This window comes from Antechinus flavipes, chromosome 3, assembly GCF_016432865.1.
Source record: "Antechinus flavipes isolate AdamAnt ecotype Samford, QLD, Australia chromosome 3, AdamAnt_v2, whole genome shotgun sequence".
In the NCBI taxonomy this organism is placed as follows: Eukaryota; Metazoa; Chordata; class Mammalia; order Dasyuromorphia; family Dasyuridae; genus Antechinus; species Antechinus flavipes.
The window spans coordinates 632,745,694-632,764,711 of record NC_067400.1 but is presented as its reverse complement, the minus strand read 5'-3'; the positions used below and the strand labels follow the sequence as shown (position 1 = coordinate 632,764,711).

Below are 19,018 nucleotides of genomic sequence, written 5' to 3'. Positions count from 1 at the left end.
TATATTGGATTTAACATTATTGGACTACCTGCCATCTAGGGGAGAGAATGGGGAGAAGGAGGGAAAAATTTGGAACAGAAGGCTTTACAAGGGTCAATGTTGCAAAATTACCCATGCATGTTTTGCAAATAAAAAGCTTTAATAAATATAAAGTGTGGTGTTCTTTTTTTCTAAAATATGACCGTTCTCTGGGTCAAGTTTCTTGGGGAGCTTCTGGAGGCAGCCTTAGTTTCAATTCTGTGTAATAATCACCTCAAATTCAGGTAGCTGTTAAAGTAGTTCTTTATTGTTTCTTCCAAAGTAGCCCAGTCAGTTTTCCTGGTTCTGAGAGCTCTCGTTGCTAATCTTTTGCCTCTGCCAGCTTCTGACTCTAACTCAACTCTGACTCCTGGCTTCTCAATCCCCTCAACTGACTGACTTCTGGCTTTCAATATCTCCGACTGACTCCTTGCTGAAACTGAGAGCTTCTTCTATATGATCTCTTAAAGGTGTGAACCCAAAGATTGACTCCTCCTTCGAGAGTGGGAGTAAACTTGTGAATCTCATACTGAATCCTGAAATCTCCCAAACTTGTGAACTAAAGTGTGAACTAATGTGTGAACTCTCAAAGGTGTAAACATAAGCATTGTTTCTATCAATTCTAGTGACTTAACACCTAGTAAGGATTCTAACAAGAAAGAAAGAAAGAAAAAAAGTAACTTACAAGTAAAAGTTAGAGAGATGCAGGATTCTTGGCTCAGTAAGAATGAAATTCAGATGAAATTCAGTTTTATTCTGATAGCAACAATCCAAAGCATTTTTCTGATGCACTGAAGGCTGTTTATGAGCCATAGATGTATGGCACATTTCAGTTACTCAATGCCACGTGGATCATGATTCTAGAGAGATGGGTTGAACACTTGCATGGTATTTTCAACAAACTGTCATCAATCAATGCTGAAGCCATTAACTGTTTAACTCAAGTTGAAGTCAACCACTGCCTAGCTGAAGTTCCAACTGAAGATGAGGTTTTGAATGTAATTAGGCTAGTTTCCTGGGTTAAGCACCTGATTCTGATTGTATTCCAACTGGGATTTTCACAACAAAAGCTGTTTGAAATTTTCCAGATTATAGGTCAAAAGCAGTTTATGCCCCAGGAGTTCAAGGATACCTCCACTGTCCATTTCTATAAAGGGAATAGATTGTCCTGCGACAATCACAGGGAAGTCTTTCTTGGTAATTTCTGGCAAGATTCTAATGAGAGTCCTCCTTCATAGGTTGACCCTACCCATAGTAATAGGCCATCTACCTGAGAGCCAGTGTGTCTTTACAAGGGGCCAAGGAATAGTCAATATGGTGTTTACTGCTTGACAACTCTGGAGAAATGCCAGAAGCAGAACAGAGGTCTCTGTACAACATTTGTAGATCTCACCAAGGCCTTTGACACTATCAATCATGAGGGTTTATGGAAAATTATGTCAAAATTTGGTTGCTGAAAGATATAGGTGTAAGGATAAGATGGTGTAGTCTTCGGCCCTCAGTTTCTCTCCACATCCATGGAGTAATTACCGTACAGTGAACTATCATCCATCCTTGTTCTGCAGCTGTTGGATAGCACTGGGAACAAACATAGCTTATAGAGCAACCCTAGGAGGACTTTGGCCAAATCCACCAAGGACATATTATCTGTGTACTGGGGATAGTCACTCCAGTAATAATTTTCTCACCCTTGACAGGCTCTGGCAGGATTGGCCCTCTTCTGGACTCACTCAAGAAAGTGAAGCCGTATTGCTGGCATTGAGCCACCTTTGTTCCCTGGGCTATTTAAGTCATGATAGATCACTACCCAAATTGGAATCTCACCCACGGAGAGGGCGCTCTGTCTGGGACCCTTCTGGTCAGGACTTGAAGGGCTGTGATCTGGGGTGCCCCACCCTGAGGTCTGCAAAGTTGCTGCTTCCCCGAATCGGTGACACGTTCTTTCTTCTCTCCCCCTCTAGTCTATGTATCTCTTTGTATTGTAGTAGTTATATTGATCATAGGATGCGTTAAGTGCTTTTGTTGTAAGAACCGCACGGTCAATTCTTGCTTTCCTTTTTTATAATTCCTCGTTATTCAGCCTTTCCATACAACCTGGTATCTCGGGTTTGTTGTGAGAACGAGCCATTCTGTAGGAGCAAATTCACAACGCTTAAACTAACACTTGCCCAGAGAAATTCATCAGTACAGGCCAATTCCACGTTGGCAAGCTTGCCCGGGTTCTGGGCAACGGGCAATGCTCTCGAGCTTTCCAAGTCACAATGGAGGGAGACAAGGCCGCGGGCTCGCTCCCATGCTTTTTAACCGGATGCTTTCAGCTAGCTTGTCAAATGCCTTCGATGAGGACAAATGTGGAATCAAACTGAGGGTAAATTCTAAAATCAATGGGTGTTTTATCAGAGAGAGAGTTAGTGAAGGTAAGAGAGCAGGAACAGAACTAGAGCCGTCTCACAGAAAGCCAGAATGACAAGCATGTCCTCCCCCCAGCTCCCTTGGAAATGCAGCCAATGGAAAGGCCAGAGCAGAGAGAGCCTTTGGGTGGGAGGATGAAGATGCTGCTTCTCAGAGGCAAGCCCCCTATCACCCCTGTGATCTAGGAGGGTGAACTTCCACCCAAGCATGAGCTTAAGCCCTGGCCAGTCTCCCTGGAGAGACCCAGGAATAGAAGGGCTGTGCAGAGCCTGGAGAAGTGGAAACGCCTCCTAGGGAATCTTGCTCAGGGCTTGGGGTCTGGATGGTCCTAAGCCTCAGCTCCCTGCCATAAAACCCTCCTTTTTACCCCTTCTCCTTTAAGGGGTCTTCTTCTTTCAGCATGTAACTAGGACAGTGCTTGCTGTTTGTTGCAAATAAATACCTGTGCTGTGTCAGATTGGAGGTACCTGGGGGTCAAAGGCCTCTGGACTCAGGGCCAGGCTGGAATCTAGCCAGATAGATGACCAGGGTTGTGTGGGTAAATGTTTAACAACCAGCTCTGCAGGGGGTGGGGGAGTCGGGTTAGGGTTAGGGTTAACCCTAACCCTAACACACTTTTGCATTTAACAGGCATTTTAAGCACTTTCTCCATTGCTTTGTTATTAATAACAGCTAACATTTATATGGAGCCCGCTAAGTGCTTTGCAATTAATTATCTCATTTGGCTCTCACAACACTGGCAGATAGGTGCTATTATCGCCATTTTACAGATGAGGAAACTGAGGTTCACAGCAGCGGCTTACTCGACTTGTGCTAGAAAGCTCCTGAAGGCAAATTTGAACTCAGATCTTCCGGACTGCAGGGCTGGTCAGCCTAGCTGCCGTTACAGAAAGAACCACATACGAAATTAAAGCTGATTTGTAGCACTGGCTGAAGTCTGAAGCGTAAATGTTAACAACCGGCCCTCCCAACTGCTAGGGGCCAGCTCCGGCGCCGTAACTTCGGTCAGCCTCAGTTTCCTCCTCTGTACATTGGGCGTAACAATAACGCCCACCCCATAGGTTCGTATTGAGGAGCGAATGGCGTCAGCTCTCCGCATTGTTTTCGACTTTCGACTCCCCCTCAGAGGACTCCAGACACGAGCTTCAGGGGCGAAAGATCTGGGTGAAAATAAAACCCTAACGCTCTGTGTAGCTGGTGGGAGGGCGCTCTCACGAGTGGGGGCGGGGCTAGCAATGGATTATCGGAGCTCTCGGCCACGCCCACGGCCCTTGGCTCCGCCCCATTGCCTAGGTTCTCCTGCTCACAGGTTCGGGGGAGGGGCGAATGTAACACTGCCTCACTCACGCAGCTCCCTGAGAAAGTCCAGACTCTGCCTCGGACAGGCCTATGGGGATCTGAGGCTGGGATCACGTGGGATTGGCTCCGCCCTGCCGCCCAGAAACCCGTGACACTGCGCGTGCGCTATTCTCACGCAGACTACGTTTCACCCAACAGGCGCTCGCGGCAAGCGGAAGTCTACTTCTCTCACTATTGCTCTAGTCTCTCCTGCGCCTGCCGAGGCGGGCATGCGCAGTTTCACTGTGGGCAGAGCTGGGCCTTGGGCTGTTAAGTTGTCTGAGGTGAGCGCTGGGGGTGGGGCGTGAGGGGCAGTGGGTGAAGTAGTAGTGGGAGAGGAAAAAGGGCAGGGCTGGGTGTGTCAGACTGTGTGGTGAGGGGATCACCCTGTGATTAGTTCTGAGTGGTACAGGGTGTGCAGCTCTGAGTGTGAGTGTGTCAGTGTGTACTGGGGGGACTGGTGTGCTTCAGTGAAACCGTGAGGGATAAACTGTGTGTTAGGGACCAAGTGTGTGTTACATTGTGGGAGGGGTCGGGTGTGAGTTACAATGTGGAAGGGGCCGAGTGTGAGTTACAATGTAGGAGAGGCCCAGTGTGAGTTACCGTGTGGGAGGGGCTGAGTGTGAGTAATAGTGTGGGAGGGTCCGAGTGTGAGTTACAGTGTGGGAGAGGCCGAGTGTTGCATTGTGGTGGGAGCTGAGTGTGTGATACATTGTGTTAGGGGCCAAGTGTGAGATAGTGTGGGAGGGGCCGAGTGTGAGTTACCGTGTGGAAGGGTCCGAGTGTGAGTTACAATGTGGGAGAGGCCAAATGTTACATTGTGGTAGGAGCTGAGTGTGTGATACATTGTGTTAGGGGCCAAGTGTGAGATAGTGTGGGAGGGTCCGAGTGTGAGTTACCGTGTGGGAGGGGCCGAGTGTGAGTTACAGTGTGGGAGGGGCCGAGTGTGAGTTACAGTGTGGAAGGAGCCGAGTGTGAGTTACAATGTGGGAGAGGCCAAATGTTACATTGTGGTAGGAGCTGAGTGTGTGATACATTGTGTTAGGGGCCAAGTGTGAGTTACCGTGTGGGAGGGTCCGAGTGTGTGATACATTGTGTTAGGGGCCAAGTGTGAGATAGTGTGGGAGGGTCCGAGTGTGAGTTACAATGTGGGAGAGGCCTAGTGTTACATTGTGGTAGGAGCTGAGTGTGTGATACATTGTGTTAGGGGCCAAGTGTGAGATAGTGTGGGAGGGGCTGAGTGTGAGTTATAGTGTGGGAGGGTCCGAGTGTGAGTTACCGTGTGGGAGGGTCCGAGTGTGAGTTACAATGTGGGAGGGGCCGAGTGTGAGTTACAGTGTAGGAGGGGTCGAGTGTTACATTGTGGTAGGAGCTGAGTGTGTGATACATTGTGTTAGGGGCCAAGTGTGAGTTACCGTGTGGGAGGGTCCGAGTGTGTGATACATTGTGTTAGGGGCCAAGTGTGAGATAGTGTGGGAGGGTCCGAGTGTGAGTTACCGTGTGGGAGGGGCCGAGTGTGAGTTACAGTGTGGAAGGAGCCGAGTGTGAGTTACAGTGTGGGAGGGGTCGAGTGTTACATTGTGGTAGGAGCTGAGTGTGTGATTCATTGTGTTAGGGGCCAAGTGTGAGTTACAGTGTGGGAGGGGTCGAGTGTTACATTGTGGTAGGAGCTGAGTGTGTGATTCATTGTGTTAGGGGCCAAGTGTGAGTTACAGTGTGGGAGGGGCTGAGTGTGAGTTATAGTGTGGGAGGGTCCGAGTGTGTGATACATTGTGTTAGGGGCCAAGTGTGAGATAGTGTGGGAGGGTCCGAGTGTGAGTTACAATGTGGGAGAGGCCTAGTGTTACATTGTGGTAGGAGCTGAGTGTGTGATACATTGTGTTAGGGGCCAAGTGTGAGATAGTGTGGGAGGGGCTGAGTGTGAGTTATAGTGTGGGAGGGTCCGAGTGTGAGTTACCGTGTGGGAGGGTCCGAGTGTGAGTTACAATGTGGGAGGGGCCGAGTGTGAGTTACAGTGTAGGAGGGGTCGAGTGTTACATTGTGGTAGGAGCTGAGTGTGTGATACATTGTGTTAGGGGCCAAGTGTGAGTTACCGTGTGGGAGGGTCCGAGTGTGTGATACATTGTGTTAGGGGCCAAGTGTGAGATAGTGTGGGAGGGTCCGAGTGTGAGTTACCGTGTGGGAGGGGCCGAGTGTGAGTTACAGTGTGGAAGGAGCCGAGTGTGAGTTACAATGTGGGAGAGGCCAAATGTTACATTGTGGTAGGAGCTGAGTGTGTGATTCATTGTGTTAGGGGCCAAGTGTGAGTTACAGTGTGGGAGGGGCTGAGTGTGAGTTATAGTGTGGGAGGGTCCGAGTGTGTGATACATTGTGTTAGGGGCCAAGTGTGAGATAGTGTGGGAGGGTCCGAGTGTGAGTTACAATGTGGGAGAGGCCTAGTGTTACATTGTGGTAGGAGCTGAGTGTGTGATACATTGTGTTAGGGGCCAAGTGTGAGATAGTGTGGGAGGGGCTGAGTGTGAGTTATAGTGTGGGAGGGTCCGAGTGTGAGTTACCGTGTGGGAGGGTCCGAGTGTGAGTTACAATGTGGGAGAGGCCAAATGTTACATTGTGGTAGGAGCTGAGTGTGTGATACATTGTGTTAGGGGCCAAGTGTGAGATAGTGTGGGAGGGTCCGAGTGTGAGTTACCGTGTGGGAGGGGCCGAGTGTGAGTTACAGTGTGGAAGGAGCCGAGTGTGAGTTACAATGTGGGAGAGGCCAAATGTTACATTGTGGTAGGAGCTGAGTGTGTGATACATTGTGTTAGGGGCCAAGTGTGAGTTACCGTGTGGGAGGGTCCGAGTGTGTGATACATTGTGTTAGGGGCCAAGTGTGAGATAGTGTGGGAGGGGCTGAGTGTGAGTTATAGTGTGGGAGGGTCCGAGTGTGAGTTACCGTGTGGGAGGGTCCGAGTGTGAGTTACAATGTGGGAGGGGCCGAGTGTGAGTTACAGTGTAGGAGGGGTCGAGTGTTACATTGTGGTAGGAGCTGAGTGTGTGATACATTGTGTTAGGGGCCAAGTGTGAGTTACCGTGTGGGAGGGTCCGAGTGTGTGATACATTGTGTTAGGGGCCAAGTGTGAGATAGTGTGGGAGGGTCCGAGTGTGAGTTACCGTGTGGGAGGGGCCGAGTGTGAGTTACAGTGTGGAAGGAGCCGAGTGTGAGTTACAGTGTGGGAGGGGTCGAGTGTTACATTGTGGTAGGAGCTGAGTGTGTGATTCATTGTGTTAGGGGCCAAGTGTGAGTTACAGTGTGGGAGGGGTCGAGTGTTACATTGTGGTAGGAGCTGAGTGTGTGATTCATTGTGTTAGGGGCCAAGTGTGAGTTACAGTGTGGGAGGGGCTGAGTGTGAGTTATAGTGTGGGAGGGTCCGAGTGTGAGTTACAGTGTGGGAGAGGCCAAATGTTACATTGTGGTAGGAGCTGAGTGTGTGATTCATTGTGTTAGGGGCCAAGTGTGAGTTACAGTGTGGGAGGGGCTGAGTGTGAGTTATAGTGTGGGAGGGTCCGAGTGTGTGATACATTGTGTTAGGGGCCAAGTGTGAGATAGTGTGGGAGGGTCCGAGTGTGAGTTACAATGTGGGAGAGGCCTAGTGTTACATTGTGGTAGGAGCTGAGTGTGTGATACATTGTGTTAGGGGCCAAGTGTGAGATAGTGTGGGAGGGGCTGAGTGTGAGTTATAGTGTGGGAGGGTCCGAGTGTGAGTTACAGTGTGGGAGGGTCCGAGTGTGAGTTACTGTGTGGGAGGGGCCGAGTGTGAGTTACAGTGTAGGAGGGGTCGAGTGTTACATTGTGGTAGGAGCTGAGTGTGTGATACATTGTGTTAGGGGCCAAGTGTGAGTTACCGTGTGGGAGGGTCCGAGTGTGTGATACATTGTGTTAGGGGCCAAGTGTGAGTTAGTGTGGGAGGGTCCGAGTGTGAGTTACCGTGTGGGAGGGGCCGAGTGTGAGTTACAGTGTGGAAGGAGCCGAGTGTGAGTTACAATGTGGGAGAGGCCAAATGTTACATTGTGGTAGGAGCTGAGTGTGTGATTCATTGTGTTAGGGGCCAAGTGTGAGTTACAGTGTGGGAGGGGCTGAGTGTGAGTTATAGTGTGGGAGGGTCCGAGTGTGTGATACATTGTGTTAGGGGCCAAGTGTGAGATAGTGTGGGAGGGTCCGAGTGTGAGTTACAATGTGGGAGAGGCCTAGTGTTACATTGTGGTAGGAGCTGAGTGTGTGATACATTGTGTTAGGGGCCAAGTGTGAGATAGTGTGGGAGGGGCTGAGTGTGAGTTATAGTGTGGGAGGGTCCGAGTGTGAGTTACCGTGTGGGAGGGTCCGAGTGTGAGTTACAATGTGGGAGGGGCGAGTGTGAGTTACAGTGTAGGAGGGGTCGAGTGTTACATTGTGGTAGGAGCTGAGTGTGTGATACATTGTGTTAGGGGCCAAGTGTGAGTTACTGTGTGGGAGGGGCCGAGTGTGAGTTACAGTGTGGGAGGGGCCGAGTGTGAGTTACAGTGTGGGAGGAGCCTAGTGTTACATTGTGGTAGGAGCTGAGTGTGTGATACATTGTGTTAGGGGCCAAGTGTGAGTTACAGTGTGGGAGAGGCCGAGTGTGAGTTACAGTGTGGGAGGGGCCGAGTGTGAGTTACAGTGTGGGAGAGGCCGAGTGTGAGTTACTGTGTGGGAGGGGCCGAGTGTGAGTTACAGTGTGGGAGGGGCCGAGTGTGAGTTACAGTGTGGGAGGAGCCTAGTGTTACATTGTGGTAGGAGCTGAGTGTGTGATACATTGTGTTAGGGGCCAAGTGTGAGTTACAGTGTGGGAGAGGCCGAGTGTGAGTTACAGTGTGGGAGGGGCCGAGTGTGAATTACAGTGTGGGAGGGGCCTAGTTACATTGTGGTAGGAGCTGAGTGTGTGATACATTGTGTTAGGGGCCAAGTGTGAGTTACCGTGTAGGAGGGGTCGAGTGTTACATTGTGGTAGGAGCTGAGTGTGTGATACATTGTGTTAGGGGCCAAGTGTGAGTTACAGTGTGGGAGGGGTTGTGTATGAGCTACAATTCAGGCTTTCTTTGGTGTTCCCAGCACTTAGCACTGGGCCTCGGCACACAGTAGGTACCTACTAGTGTTTGTTAAACATGTTGGTGACCATGATGATCTTTTTTTTTTTTTTTTTTAGGTAAATTTTCGTTTTAGATTTCAGGGGAATAATTCACTTCCCTCAGGCATCGAGGTGGTTCACTGGACAGCTTGGCCAGGGCTGGTATCAGGGAGACTTATCTTACTAATCTACCACTAACTGGGTGACCCTGGACAAACCACAACCCTGTTTGCCTCAGTTTCCTCAGATGGAGGAGAAAATGGTGTCAGAGACAGAGACAAGTTCATACTAGTGAACCCCAAACACCACAAAGAGTAGTCCAAGAGCTGGGAAATATGCAGTTGGCTTCCAGGTGTTTCAGTTGAGAATATCACAAAAGGTCAAGGGATGGGGACGTTCTGGGTGAGACATGTGTGATTGTTTTGTGCGAAAGTAATGACGGTTTTGTACTCGGTCAGCTGAGTCCTCTTTGGGCCGCTTTTTTGAGGTTTTCTTGGCAAAAGTATCGGGGTGTTGGCCCGTTCCTTCTCCAGCTCCGTTTGCAGGTCAGGACCAGCGGGAAATGTGGTGGAGTGATTGGCCCAAGCTCACACAGCTAGTCATTGTCTGAGGGCAGATTTGAAATCTTCCGATTCCAGGCTCATTTGTTTTTGCTAGGTGCACTTCACCTAGCAGTGGAAGGGAATAAAGCATAAGATGAAAAAGTAGACCCAAAGTACTGACTTTCCTAAATGTCCAATGAGTATCCGGAGATGAGGTCGGGGGGAATTTTATATTTACATAGAATGTGTAGGCTTTGCTTATGTTTGATATATCTATAAAATCTCCAAATTGAATGAAAGCCTTTTCATACCAAATTGACCTGAAAAATTGTGAACAAAATTTTAAATCATGTTCTCACATGATTTGAAATTGGTCCAATAATATGAAGAAAGAAGGGATCGTTGTAGTTATTATTTTTAAAAATTTATTCATTTTTAGTACACTTTGCTTTATGAATCATCTTGGGAGAAAAAAATCAGAGCAAAAGGGAAAAACCATGAGAGAGAAAGAAAACATAAAAAAGAAGTGAACATAGTGTGTGCTGATTTACATTCAAACTCCAGAGTTCTTTTTGTGGACGCTTATGGCATAGAAAGGATCATTTTAAAAAGCATCTGTATCACCTGCTTGGGACCCAGGAGTCCTGACTTCCTGGCATCTGCTCCCGCAGAGGATCCTTTTGTGTTTCAATGAGTGAAGGTCCTTTAGGGAAGAATAACAAGACGGAGGGAAAGGCCTCTGTAATGTGCAAATGTTTCCAGTTTGGAAGAGAGGATCAAAGTGGTGGGAGAGCAAATCTGGGGTCCAGACTGCAGGGAGGACATCTGATGGGGTTAGGGAGGAAAATGACTGGGAGAAAAAGCCCATGGGCTTCTTTCTGCTCAGTAGGAGGAGGGTCAGGGACTCAGTAGGGGAAGGTTGTATGAGGAAGACTTGTAGATGAGAGGCTGGTGGGTGGTGGCCCAGATGGATTCAAGCCTTGAGGTGGAGTTTGGAGGTTATGCCAGTGGTCAGAGCATTCCCCATGATGGAGGGCAGGTCTTGGGTGCGAGAGCTGGCAGAGTGAGGGCCTGACTCTGGGAGGCAGTGAAGGCTTCCTAGACCCCTTGGCCTCTGTCCCTGTCCCCACTTATTTCAGAGCCCTCTGTCCTTGCCAGCAAACTGAATCCCAGACAGGATTGTGTCTCCCAGCCCCAGGCCAAATTTGGTCATTCCTGGCAGGCCCATCCCAGAGCTCCCTAGCCCCCACCCCCCAAACAGTTCAAACAGTGTAGCCCAGAATCTGTGTGGGCTGAAAGAGGGAAGAGGGGATTCAGAGAAAGTAGAGGCTCAATGGGAAGAGATACTCCTGATTCAGGGCCATCAAGGCTCTCATCCTATCTGGGGTCCCCAAGCACTTTCTGCCTCCTGGGTCTGTGTAGATCAAAAAGAATCAGGAAGAGAGAGAGAAAAAGTCTTCCTGTTCAGAGACCCCCTTGCTGTCTCCCTTCTGCAGCTGGTGGGAGTCTCCCCACTTGGGATGGGCTAGGGGCTTTGTAATGCTGGAAGGTCCCACCCTCTGTAAATTCCCCAGGCCAGCCTCCTGCTCCTCCAGGGAAAGAAGCGTCCCCCGAAGTCCTGTTCCCGACTCGGCCTGCAGAGGACCAGGCCTGGCCCCGGCAGCCATGGCCCCTGAGAGGTGCAGATCCCGGCCACAGGTGAGTGTGCTCTGCCCCCAGAGTCAGCATCCATCCCGAGGCCATCTGGGCAGGGAAGATTGTCTGAGGCTGGTCCATCCCGCTCTGGGGTGTTCTTTATAGAAGTGGGGATGAAATTGGTTACAGTAGTAACCCCCTTGCCTGCTCTGGCCTGTGTTGGAACCCTTTTCTTTGGCACCTGGCATCTCATGCACTAACTTCCCTTCTACCTCCTATCTCCCACCCCGCTTCCAGTTGTTGCTATCCCCTGTTTAAATTCACCTCAGTGTACCTGACTCACAAGGATGACTGTAGGTTCTGATCCCTTCTTACATCCCTGCCCCCCATAATTGTCTCCCCTGCTCTTCATTTCTTGTGTCCAAGTTCTCCCTTGTAGTGGCTGAAGGGCTTGGAGACCCTTCCCACTGAGTCTTGTCTGGACAGACTGGAGCAGCCCCTTTCCCCCCACTCCCCAAGGCTTCCCCAGCTCTTATCCTTTGCCTGGCTGGCAGCGGGTCCCCAAGCACTTTCTGCCTCCTGGGTCTGTGTAGATCAAAAAGAATCAGGAAGAGAGAGAGAAAAAGTCTTCCTGTTCAGAGACCCCCTTGCTGTCTCCCTTCTGCAGCTGGTGGGAGTCTCCCCACTTGGGATGGGCTAGGGGCTTTGTAATGCTGGAAGGTCCCACCCTCTGTAAATTCCCCAGGCCAGCCTCCTGGTGCTGCCCTTTTCCCAGTTCCCATTTCTTAGGCCAAGTTCTGGGGCATCGGGTATTCAGGGAGGACCTCAGATGCAAGCGACTTTGATGCTGGAGTAGGCTCAGACTACCAGACACAGCAGGGAGTCCTCAGGAGGAATGCAGTTGGGAGCAGCACTAGCTGTGGTCAAGCATTAGGGAAGACTTGGGCAACTGCTGACCTCCTCACCACTAACATGGCCCTCCATTTACCTAAAGGCAACAAGACTTCATGGATGCCCACTCAAAGCAAATGTTGGCATTTGACTATGTGAGTGTAAGAGACAGGTGGATGTGAGAGTGACCTAAGCAATGTTGAGGTGCAGCCTGCTGGACAGATCCCAGACTTATCCTCCCCAAGCTGAATATTTGCATCCAGCAAAAGTGGTGACTCCAAGGCAAAAAGACTACTAGGAGAATTAATGTCACTATATTAGAGCACTTCTCTGAGAGGGAACCCTTTGTTGCCAACTTGGAGGGTTAGTTGAGCAACAATGGAGCAGAAAAGGAGTGGGCAACTTTCAGAAATTTGCTGTACAGCAGTGGATTGGCTCATATGGGTCAGAACATTCACTCACAAGCAGCAAGATCAGTTTGGTGACAATGAGGGGAAATTCAGAAGCTGCTAACTGGAAAAACGAGAACTCCATTGGGAGAACTGGGAAGACAGTTCATCCATCTCTAAGGAGGCAGTCTAAGTTAATCAAAAGTAAAACACAATTAAAAGAGAGAGAGATGCAGGATTCTTGGGTCAGTAAGAAGACAGATGAAATTCAGTTTAATGCTGATAATTATACTTCATAGTACTTTTATCAAGGTTATTTCTTGGTCAAAGACCCATGATGCTATTAAACTACTCAGTACACACAGAGCCACATAGATTAGTGATAAAGTCGTGGTCATAGAGAGTCAGATTGAACACTTCCATACTGTTCTCAACAGACTGCCATCAACTAATGCTGAAGCTTCAGGTTGAGATCAGTCTCTCCCTAGCGGTTCCCACTGAAGCAGAGGTTTTGAAGGCCAGTAGGTTCCTTTTGTGTGACAGAACACTGGTGTGGATTCTGTTCTGAGATTTACAAGGTGGGGGTCCATTGCTCATACAAAAGCTGACTGAAATTTTCCAGATTATATGGCAAGAGGAGGTTATCGCCAGAAATCCAAGAATGCCTCTGATGACTGTGCTGACCCCCTGGATACCTCAGAATCAGCCGGAGCCAGGATAAGAAAAGTCCTTAGTCTTTATTCTTGGTCTTTAGGGGTAGAAGTGAAGGGGATGGAAGCAGGATTTCCACAACCTCCTTCTTCCTCGTCTACCGCCAAAATGAGTCTGGCTCGTCTTACTCCACCCCCTAGTCCCTCCTGCAATCCTCTGTATACATCAGTTATTGAGCCAGCACAGGATAGTGGGAAGGGCCATTCCCCAAGCACGTGCCCATAGAGTACCGTCCAGTCGGTAGTTAGCCTCAAGTGCTTGGCTCCAGAGTTTCAAGCCCATTACATGCCTCCGCTGCGCATTTCTAGGAACATAAAGCAAATAGAGTATCCTGCGACAATCAGGGGCAGGAGGAGGAGGGTTTTCTCTTAGTCATTGCTGGCTGGCAAGCTTCTTGTCAGAGTCCTCCTTAATGGGCTGCTCCTAGACCTGGAAGGAGGTTTGCTATCTGAGAGCCAGTGTGGCTTCACAAGGGGCAGGGGAGCGGTCAATGCGGTGTTTGTTCCAACAGCTGCAGGAGAAACGCCAGCAGCGCAGCAGAGGTTTGTGTACACCCTGTGCAGATGTGACCAAGACCTTTGACCCCGTCAGTCATGAGGGCTTGTGGAAAATCACATCAAAGTTTGGTTGTCCAATGAGGTCAGGCCAGTTCCGAAGCTCTTGAGGTGATGAAAGCCTTCTGCACCCAGAGAGGATTATAGCAATTTCACTTTTGTTGTTGTTTACCTGAATTTTTCTCGTTTTTTTTCCCTTTTTGATCTGATTTTCCTTGTGCAGTAAGATAATAGGAACCAGACACTGAGGCCTTTTCTTGAACTGAACTCCCAGCATTCTGACTCGGCTGCAGAGAGCACCGCTCTGCTGGGCTGCTCGGGGTGTTCAAATGCCAAATGTACGCTTGCCAAAAAGACTGTTTCATGGAGAACGCACACAGGGCAGATGCTCACGAGGGGGTCAGAAATAGAAAGTGATACAAAGCCCCTCTCAAGGTCACTGTGAAGAACTTTAGAATCCTCTGTAAGACATGGAAGACATTGTATGACCTGGCCTAAGACCGCCCCGCCTGGTGTGCCTTCAGAGAAGGCTCTATGAGCAAAGTAGAACTGAAGTAGCTCAAGAAAAATGTGAGATCTGAAAAATTAGAGAAGCCTCCCAATGGTCACAGGGACTATTTGTGTCCAACCAATGGCAGAACATCCCGAGCTCATGTTGGTCTGATCGGCCCCAGATCCCCTGTAACTCACTGTATCGTAATGAAATCATTTTGGTCCTCTTTGAGAAGGAAGGACAGCAGCCAGGGAGCCCTATTCAAAACTCCCATGGATACAACGAAAGGAAAAATCAGTCCCTGCCCTTAAGCAAGTCCCAGTTTGAGGAGAAGACCTGTCAGCAGCTGTGTCTACATTAGCTCTGTTCAGTGTAGGATGGCTCTCTCAGAGGCAGGCTCCAGAACTTTGGGGGAACCAGGAAAAGCTTATTTTCAGAAGGTGAGACTTTAGCTGAGATGCAAAAGAAGCCAGGAGGTGAGGTGGGAGGAGGGGCACCATTCCAAGTGGGAGAGAAGCCATTGGAAAGTCATTATGGAACGGAGGTAGAGGTTACCGATCAGCCCAGAGGCCAGACTCCTTGGGTCAGAGAGGAGGAGAAGGAGGAGTAAAGTGTAAGAAGGCTGGGAAGGGTCCTGGGGCAAGTTATACGGTGTCTGTATCTGCAGGCAGTCCAGGATGGAGACAGTTAAGTGCAATGCAGGCAGTAAGTGCTCGAGTCTGACGCTGACTCAGATCTCCTTGACTCGGGATTCTAGCCACTGAGTCACCAGCTGCCTCTAACCAGGGAGAGTCTTCCCCACACCCATTTTCCTAATCCCCACCACCCCCACTGAGCAAAGAAAGGAAAGAAAGGTCATTACAATCTTTTTCATAATTCGCAGGATAGAAGAAAAGAACTTTGGGAAAGATGTGCGGAGAAGCCAGCCTTTGAAAGGAAGACTTTGATATTGTCATTTACTCTTAAAAAGAAGCTGAACATAATAGCGATTCATGATTTCATTCTTAATCGATCCTCTTTTGCTTTAGTTATCGGAATATTTCCCCTTTTTGGGGTGGTCGTTACATTTAGAATAAATTTTAAAAATTAAGACTTCTTGCCTTTTCAAGACTATACTGAAATAACATTTGAAAAACATGTTAATATTTTATTTTTTTGAATTGCATGTGAAGGTAGTTTTCCAGGAAAGGGAACACAAGAAAGTCTCTTTCCAGTCTTAACTCCTCTGCCTTTTGTTCGTTTAGGCTTTGGTGACCTTCCAGGATATAGTCGTGGACTTCACCCCAAAGGAGTGGGGCCTCTTGGACCCTTCTCAGAAGGAGCTGTACAAGGAGGTCACGCTGGAGAATGTCCAGAATCTGCTCTCCCTGGGTAAGGACACTTCCCCTAGAAACTCCATCAAAGGGGCTGCCGTCATCCAACAACTCCCAGTGTTTGGGTTGGGAGAATTTACCAGTACTTGGAAAGGACCAAATGTGGCTCTGTGATGTCAGAGGCAGTCCTCCCACCTCCAGGTTTTCCTGGGAAAGGTCTTTGCAGCCTGGGTTGGAAAGCTGGGAGTTTCCCTTGTGGCCTCTTAGTGGTTCTGGGGAGTCTGAGGTCACAGATCACGCCAGGGTGAACCTCAGCCTGGGAGTCAGCACGGAGGGGACCAGTCTAACCTCCCTCTGCATGAATGCTGTCTGACAACTCTCTGGAACCCCCTCGCTCCCAGTGGAGCTGCTGCTTGTTTGGGTCGGGTCTGGCCTTTGGGAGGTTCTTGTTAGCAGTGGGCAGCTCCCAGCACCTGGTCCGCCTCTCAGAAGTCTGGGAGCAAGCGTGTCCTTGTTCTTCCCCTCCTCCTTCCCAGAATTCCAGTGCAAATGATGGCAAAGGAGGGCAATCCCCATTTGTATGTACTTGGTTTTAGAGGCTTAAAAAAACCCAAATCCAAACATGATCTGATCCGCTCTGCAGGAGGAGCCAGGGAGTCAGTGACATTATTATCCCCATTTTACAGTTGAGGAAACTCAGGCAAACCGAGGTTAAGTGACTGGCCTGGCTCTTGGCCCATAAGACCCCGAGCGCTTCCTGAATCCAGCCCCAGCTCTCTCCCCTCCCCCCCAGCTTCCAATGATCTTCTGCCCATCCCCCACCAAAGCTCCCAACAATAAACATCGTAGAGGTTCTTGGGGAGTCCCGGGGACCCCTGTGCCCTCCTTGCCTGCCCCCCTGCCCTAAAGAGAACCGAGGCACAAGTGTCCCTCCTCCTCATCCCTGCCTTGTTCCCCTGCCCAGGACTTCCTCTTCCCAGAGAAGATTTGCTTTCCCATTTTGAGCGAGGGGACGGTCCGTGGATGCTTGAGCGAGCAGACCCCAGTGGCCCCTGCCCAGGTGAGTGAGGGGAAGCAGGTGCGTGAGGGCTGTTTCCCAAGAGGCAGCCCCGAGTCCCAGGGAGGGGGGCAGGACCGGGGGCGGGACCACCATTCCCAGCTCTTTCTCTGTCACTTGTTAGCAGTGGGAAAGGCCCGAACCTCAGATTCCCGGTCTGTGAAAGGCAGGGGCTGGGTGCCCTCCCTTTCTCTCCCTCCCAGTGATAAAACCGGGATGTTATTAGAGCCGCTCTTTGGAACTCTGGCTCAGGGAACCCTCCTGAAGATGTCCCAAAAGGCCGCAGCCAAAAGGCTCCCCCCAGCCTCTTTCTGAGCCCTTCCTCCTGTCATCCAGCATTAATTAAGGGCTTACTGTGTGCTGGACCTGCTGTGTGCCGGGCCTACTGTGTGCCGGGCCTCCTGTGTGCCGGGCCTACTGTGTGCCAGACCTACTGTGTGCCGGGCATTCAGAGAAAGGCAGGGGCGTCCCCGCTCTCCAGGAGCTCAGTGACCAGTGAGGAAAACACTGGGGACAGAGCGTGAAGAGCTGCTGGTCTCAGGATGGCTTAGGGGGAGCCAAGGGAGGGACGGCGCCCAGAACGAGGAGGAGGGGATGGGCTCTTTGTGGGGGTGGGCTGGGGCTGGGTCCCGAGGGGACCGGGGGAGCCTTCTAGGCAAGAGGGGCAGCCGGGGGACCCACGGAGACTGGAGCTAGCTTGTCCTGGGCAGGGAAGAGAAAGGGGGCCTTTGCCGCAGAGGGTAGTGTGTGAGGAGGGGGGCAAGAGAGGAAGGAGCCAGGAAAGGGGCCCCCAAGGGGTTTTATGGTGCTCCTGGTGCTGGGGAGCCATGGGAGCTTGTGGGGGGAGGCAGTGACGGGGTCCGAGGTCAGCCTTAAGGAGAGGACTTGGACAGCTGAGCTGGGGGGAGACCCAACGGCGGGTGTGGGGTCACTGCGCCTGAACCTGGAGACTAGCCACGTTGGGGGAGAGGAGCTGGGGGGAGGTGGGTCAGCAGGACTTTCCAGGAGATGGACTGTGGAGGGGGAGGATGGGGAGGGGACGGCGTCCCCTTGGGGAAGGGGTGGATAGTGGACCGGGGGACTGTCCACATCCTTGGCATGTGGGAAGATGGGGGAGTCGGGGGAGCGATAATGGGATCAGTTTTGGACATGAGAAGAGGAAAACAGAGAGGGAGAAGCATCAGGGAAAGGGGAGTGATGGGCCCAAGGATGAGGACTGGGACGGGCTTTTGGTTCAGCCATTGGACCACTGGTGCTAATTGTGGTGCATCTCAAGACATCCCCCTTGGGCTGCCATTGCCCCTCTTTGAGAACAAAGGACAAAACACAACAATAGCGGCTGCCCTCTGGACACCCAACCCCAATTCAGGTTCAGCAGCGCTGCTGCTTTTTCTCCTTCTCTTTCTGCTTTTCCTTTTGCTCCTTTATCACATATGGTTCTGTCCTTGTGGCACAGTTATCACCTTACTTTGTGCAAAGAAACAAGATTTTTGGTTGCTTAATTTGTGTAAGATATCTTTGAGTTTGGGGGTTAATTTTTAAAAAAACTCTTTATTTACTTATTCCCCCCCCCCCCAGAAACACTTGGCTTATGCAGTATTCACTTATGATTTCTTGAGATATATGATGTAAACTGAAATCTTTTGGGGAAAAATGATATAAATTATATCCTCTTTAACCTTTGGGGGGGGGGGCCCTGAAACTGCATCCCCCTTTTCGGGGAAGAGTGTTCTTGAGCCTAAACACCTTTCCCAGATAACTCCCTTCCCAAGTTAAGTGGTTTCATTCAATTGGAGATCTTGGCCAGGGGCAGAATCACCACCCTCTATTGGAGATTAATCCCTCGAACTGCTCCCAGTTCAGGGGCCTGGGAAAACCCCCCCAAAGCCTCAGAAGGCTAAATAAAAGGCTACTCTGAACCCCGAATCTTTGCTAATTCCTAATGAGGAAGGCCCACTGATGAAGATAGTTTCTTCTCATTGTAAACCCATCTCTGCAAAACTGTCCTGCCAGGATTCTTTGCTCACTAAGAAAGCTGTCAGTGAAAATAAATTCCCTTTTGCCACACAGACTTTGGGTGCGAATTCTTTCACAAGGGATCTACAGCATCCACCAGAGGGGATCTCTTACCTCAGTTCTCGAAGCTCGTCATATAGCTGTGAAACAACATGCTTTGGAAAAGCCCACTGTGATTCAGACGGAGCCACTTGCTTAGGTCTTTAACCCCAAGTCACTCTGGCTTTCCTTGAAAGGCCAATAACCGGTCCCAGCCCAGGCCTCTCCTGCTCATTGTTGGAGTTTGGGTAGCCAGGAGTGAGGGTAAGGAGCCATCGTTTTCTGTTCTAGATAAAAGCTCTGAAGGTTTTTCCCTCCCACACTGATTCTTTTGGGCTGTCAGACTAGGTCGTTTTCTTCCCCAGCCCATACTCATTGAACGGACATTGCCTCAGACTGACTGAGACCCAGGGAAGACCTTAATGAAAAGAAACCCATTTCCTTCCTGCATCCTGGGCCTTTGCAGCCATCTTGACTTTTGTCTTCC

General features: G+C 50.1%; 1 protein-coding gene across 7 annotated transcripts in view; it reads left to right on the top strand.

The window, feature by feature from the left end:
* Nucleotides 1-3,957: 3,957 nt before the first annotated feature.
* The window catches only part of LOC127556826 (zinc finger protein 883-like), a 64,904-nt gene continuing 49,843 nt past the window's right edge, over nucleotides 3,958-19,018 (top strand). The window contains exons 1-4 of one of the 7 annotated variants that reach the window (XM_051990274.1): nucleotides 3,958-4,052; nucleotides 11,008-11,131; nucleotides 15,351-15,477; nucleotides 16,384-16,479. In XM_051990274.1, coding sequence (XP_051846234.1) covers nucleotides 11,099-11,131; nucleotides 15,351-15,477; nucleotides 16,384-16,479 — 256 coding nt within the window. In that variant the 5' untranslated portion in view covers nucleotides 3,958-4,052; nucleotides 11,008-11,098. Of the gene's footprint in view, nucleotides 4,053-4,114; nucleotides 7,665-8,153; nucleotides 11,132-15,350; nucleotides 15,478-16,383; nucleotides 16,480-19,018 lie in introns of those variants that run through there. The other 6 variants (XM_051990277.1, XM_051990273.1, XM_051990272.1 and 3 more) reach the window with 6 other exon arrangements.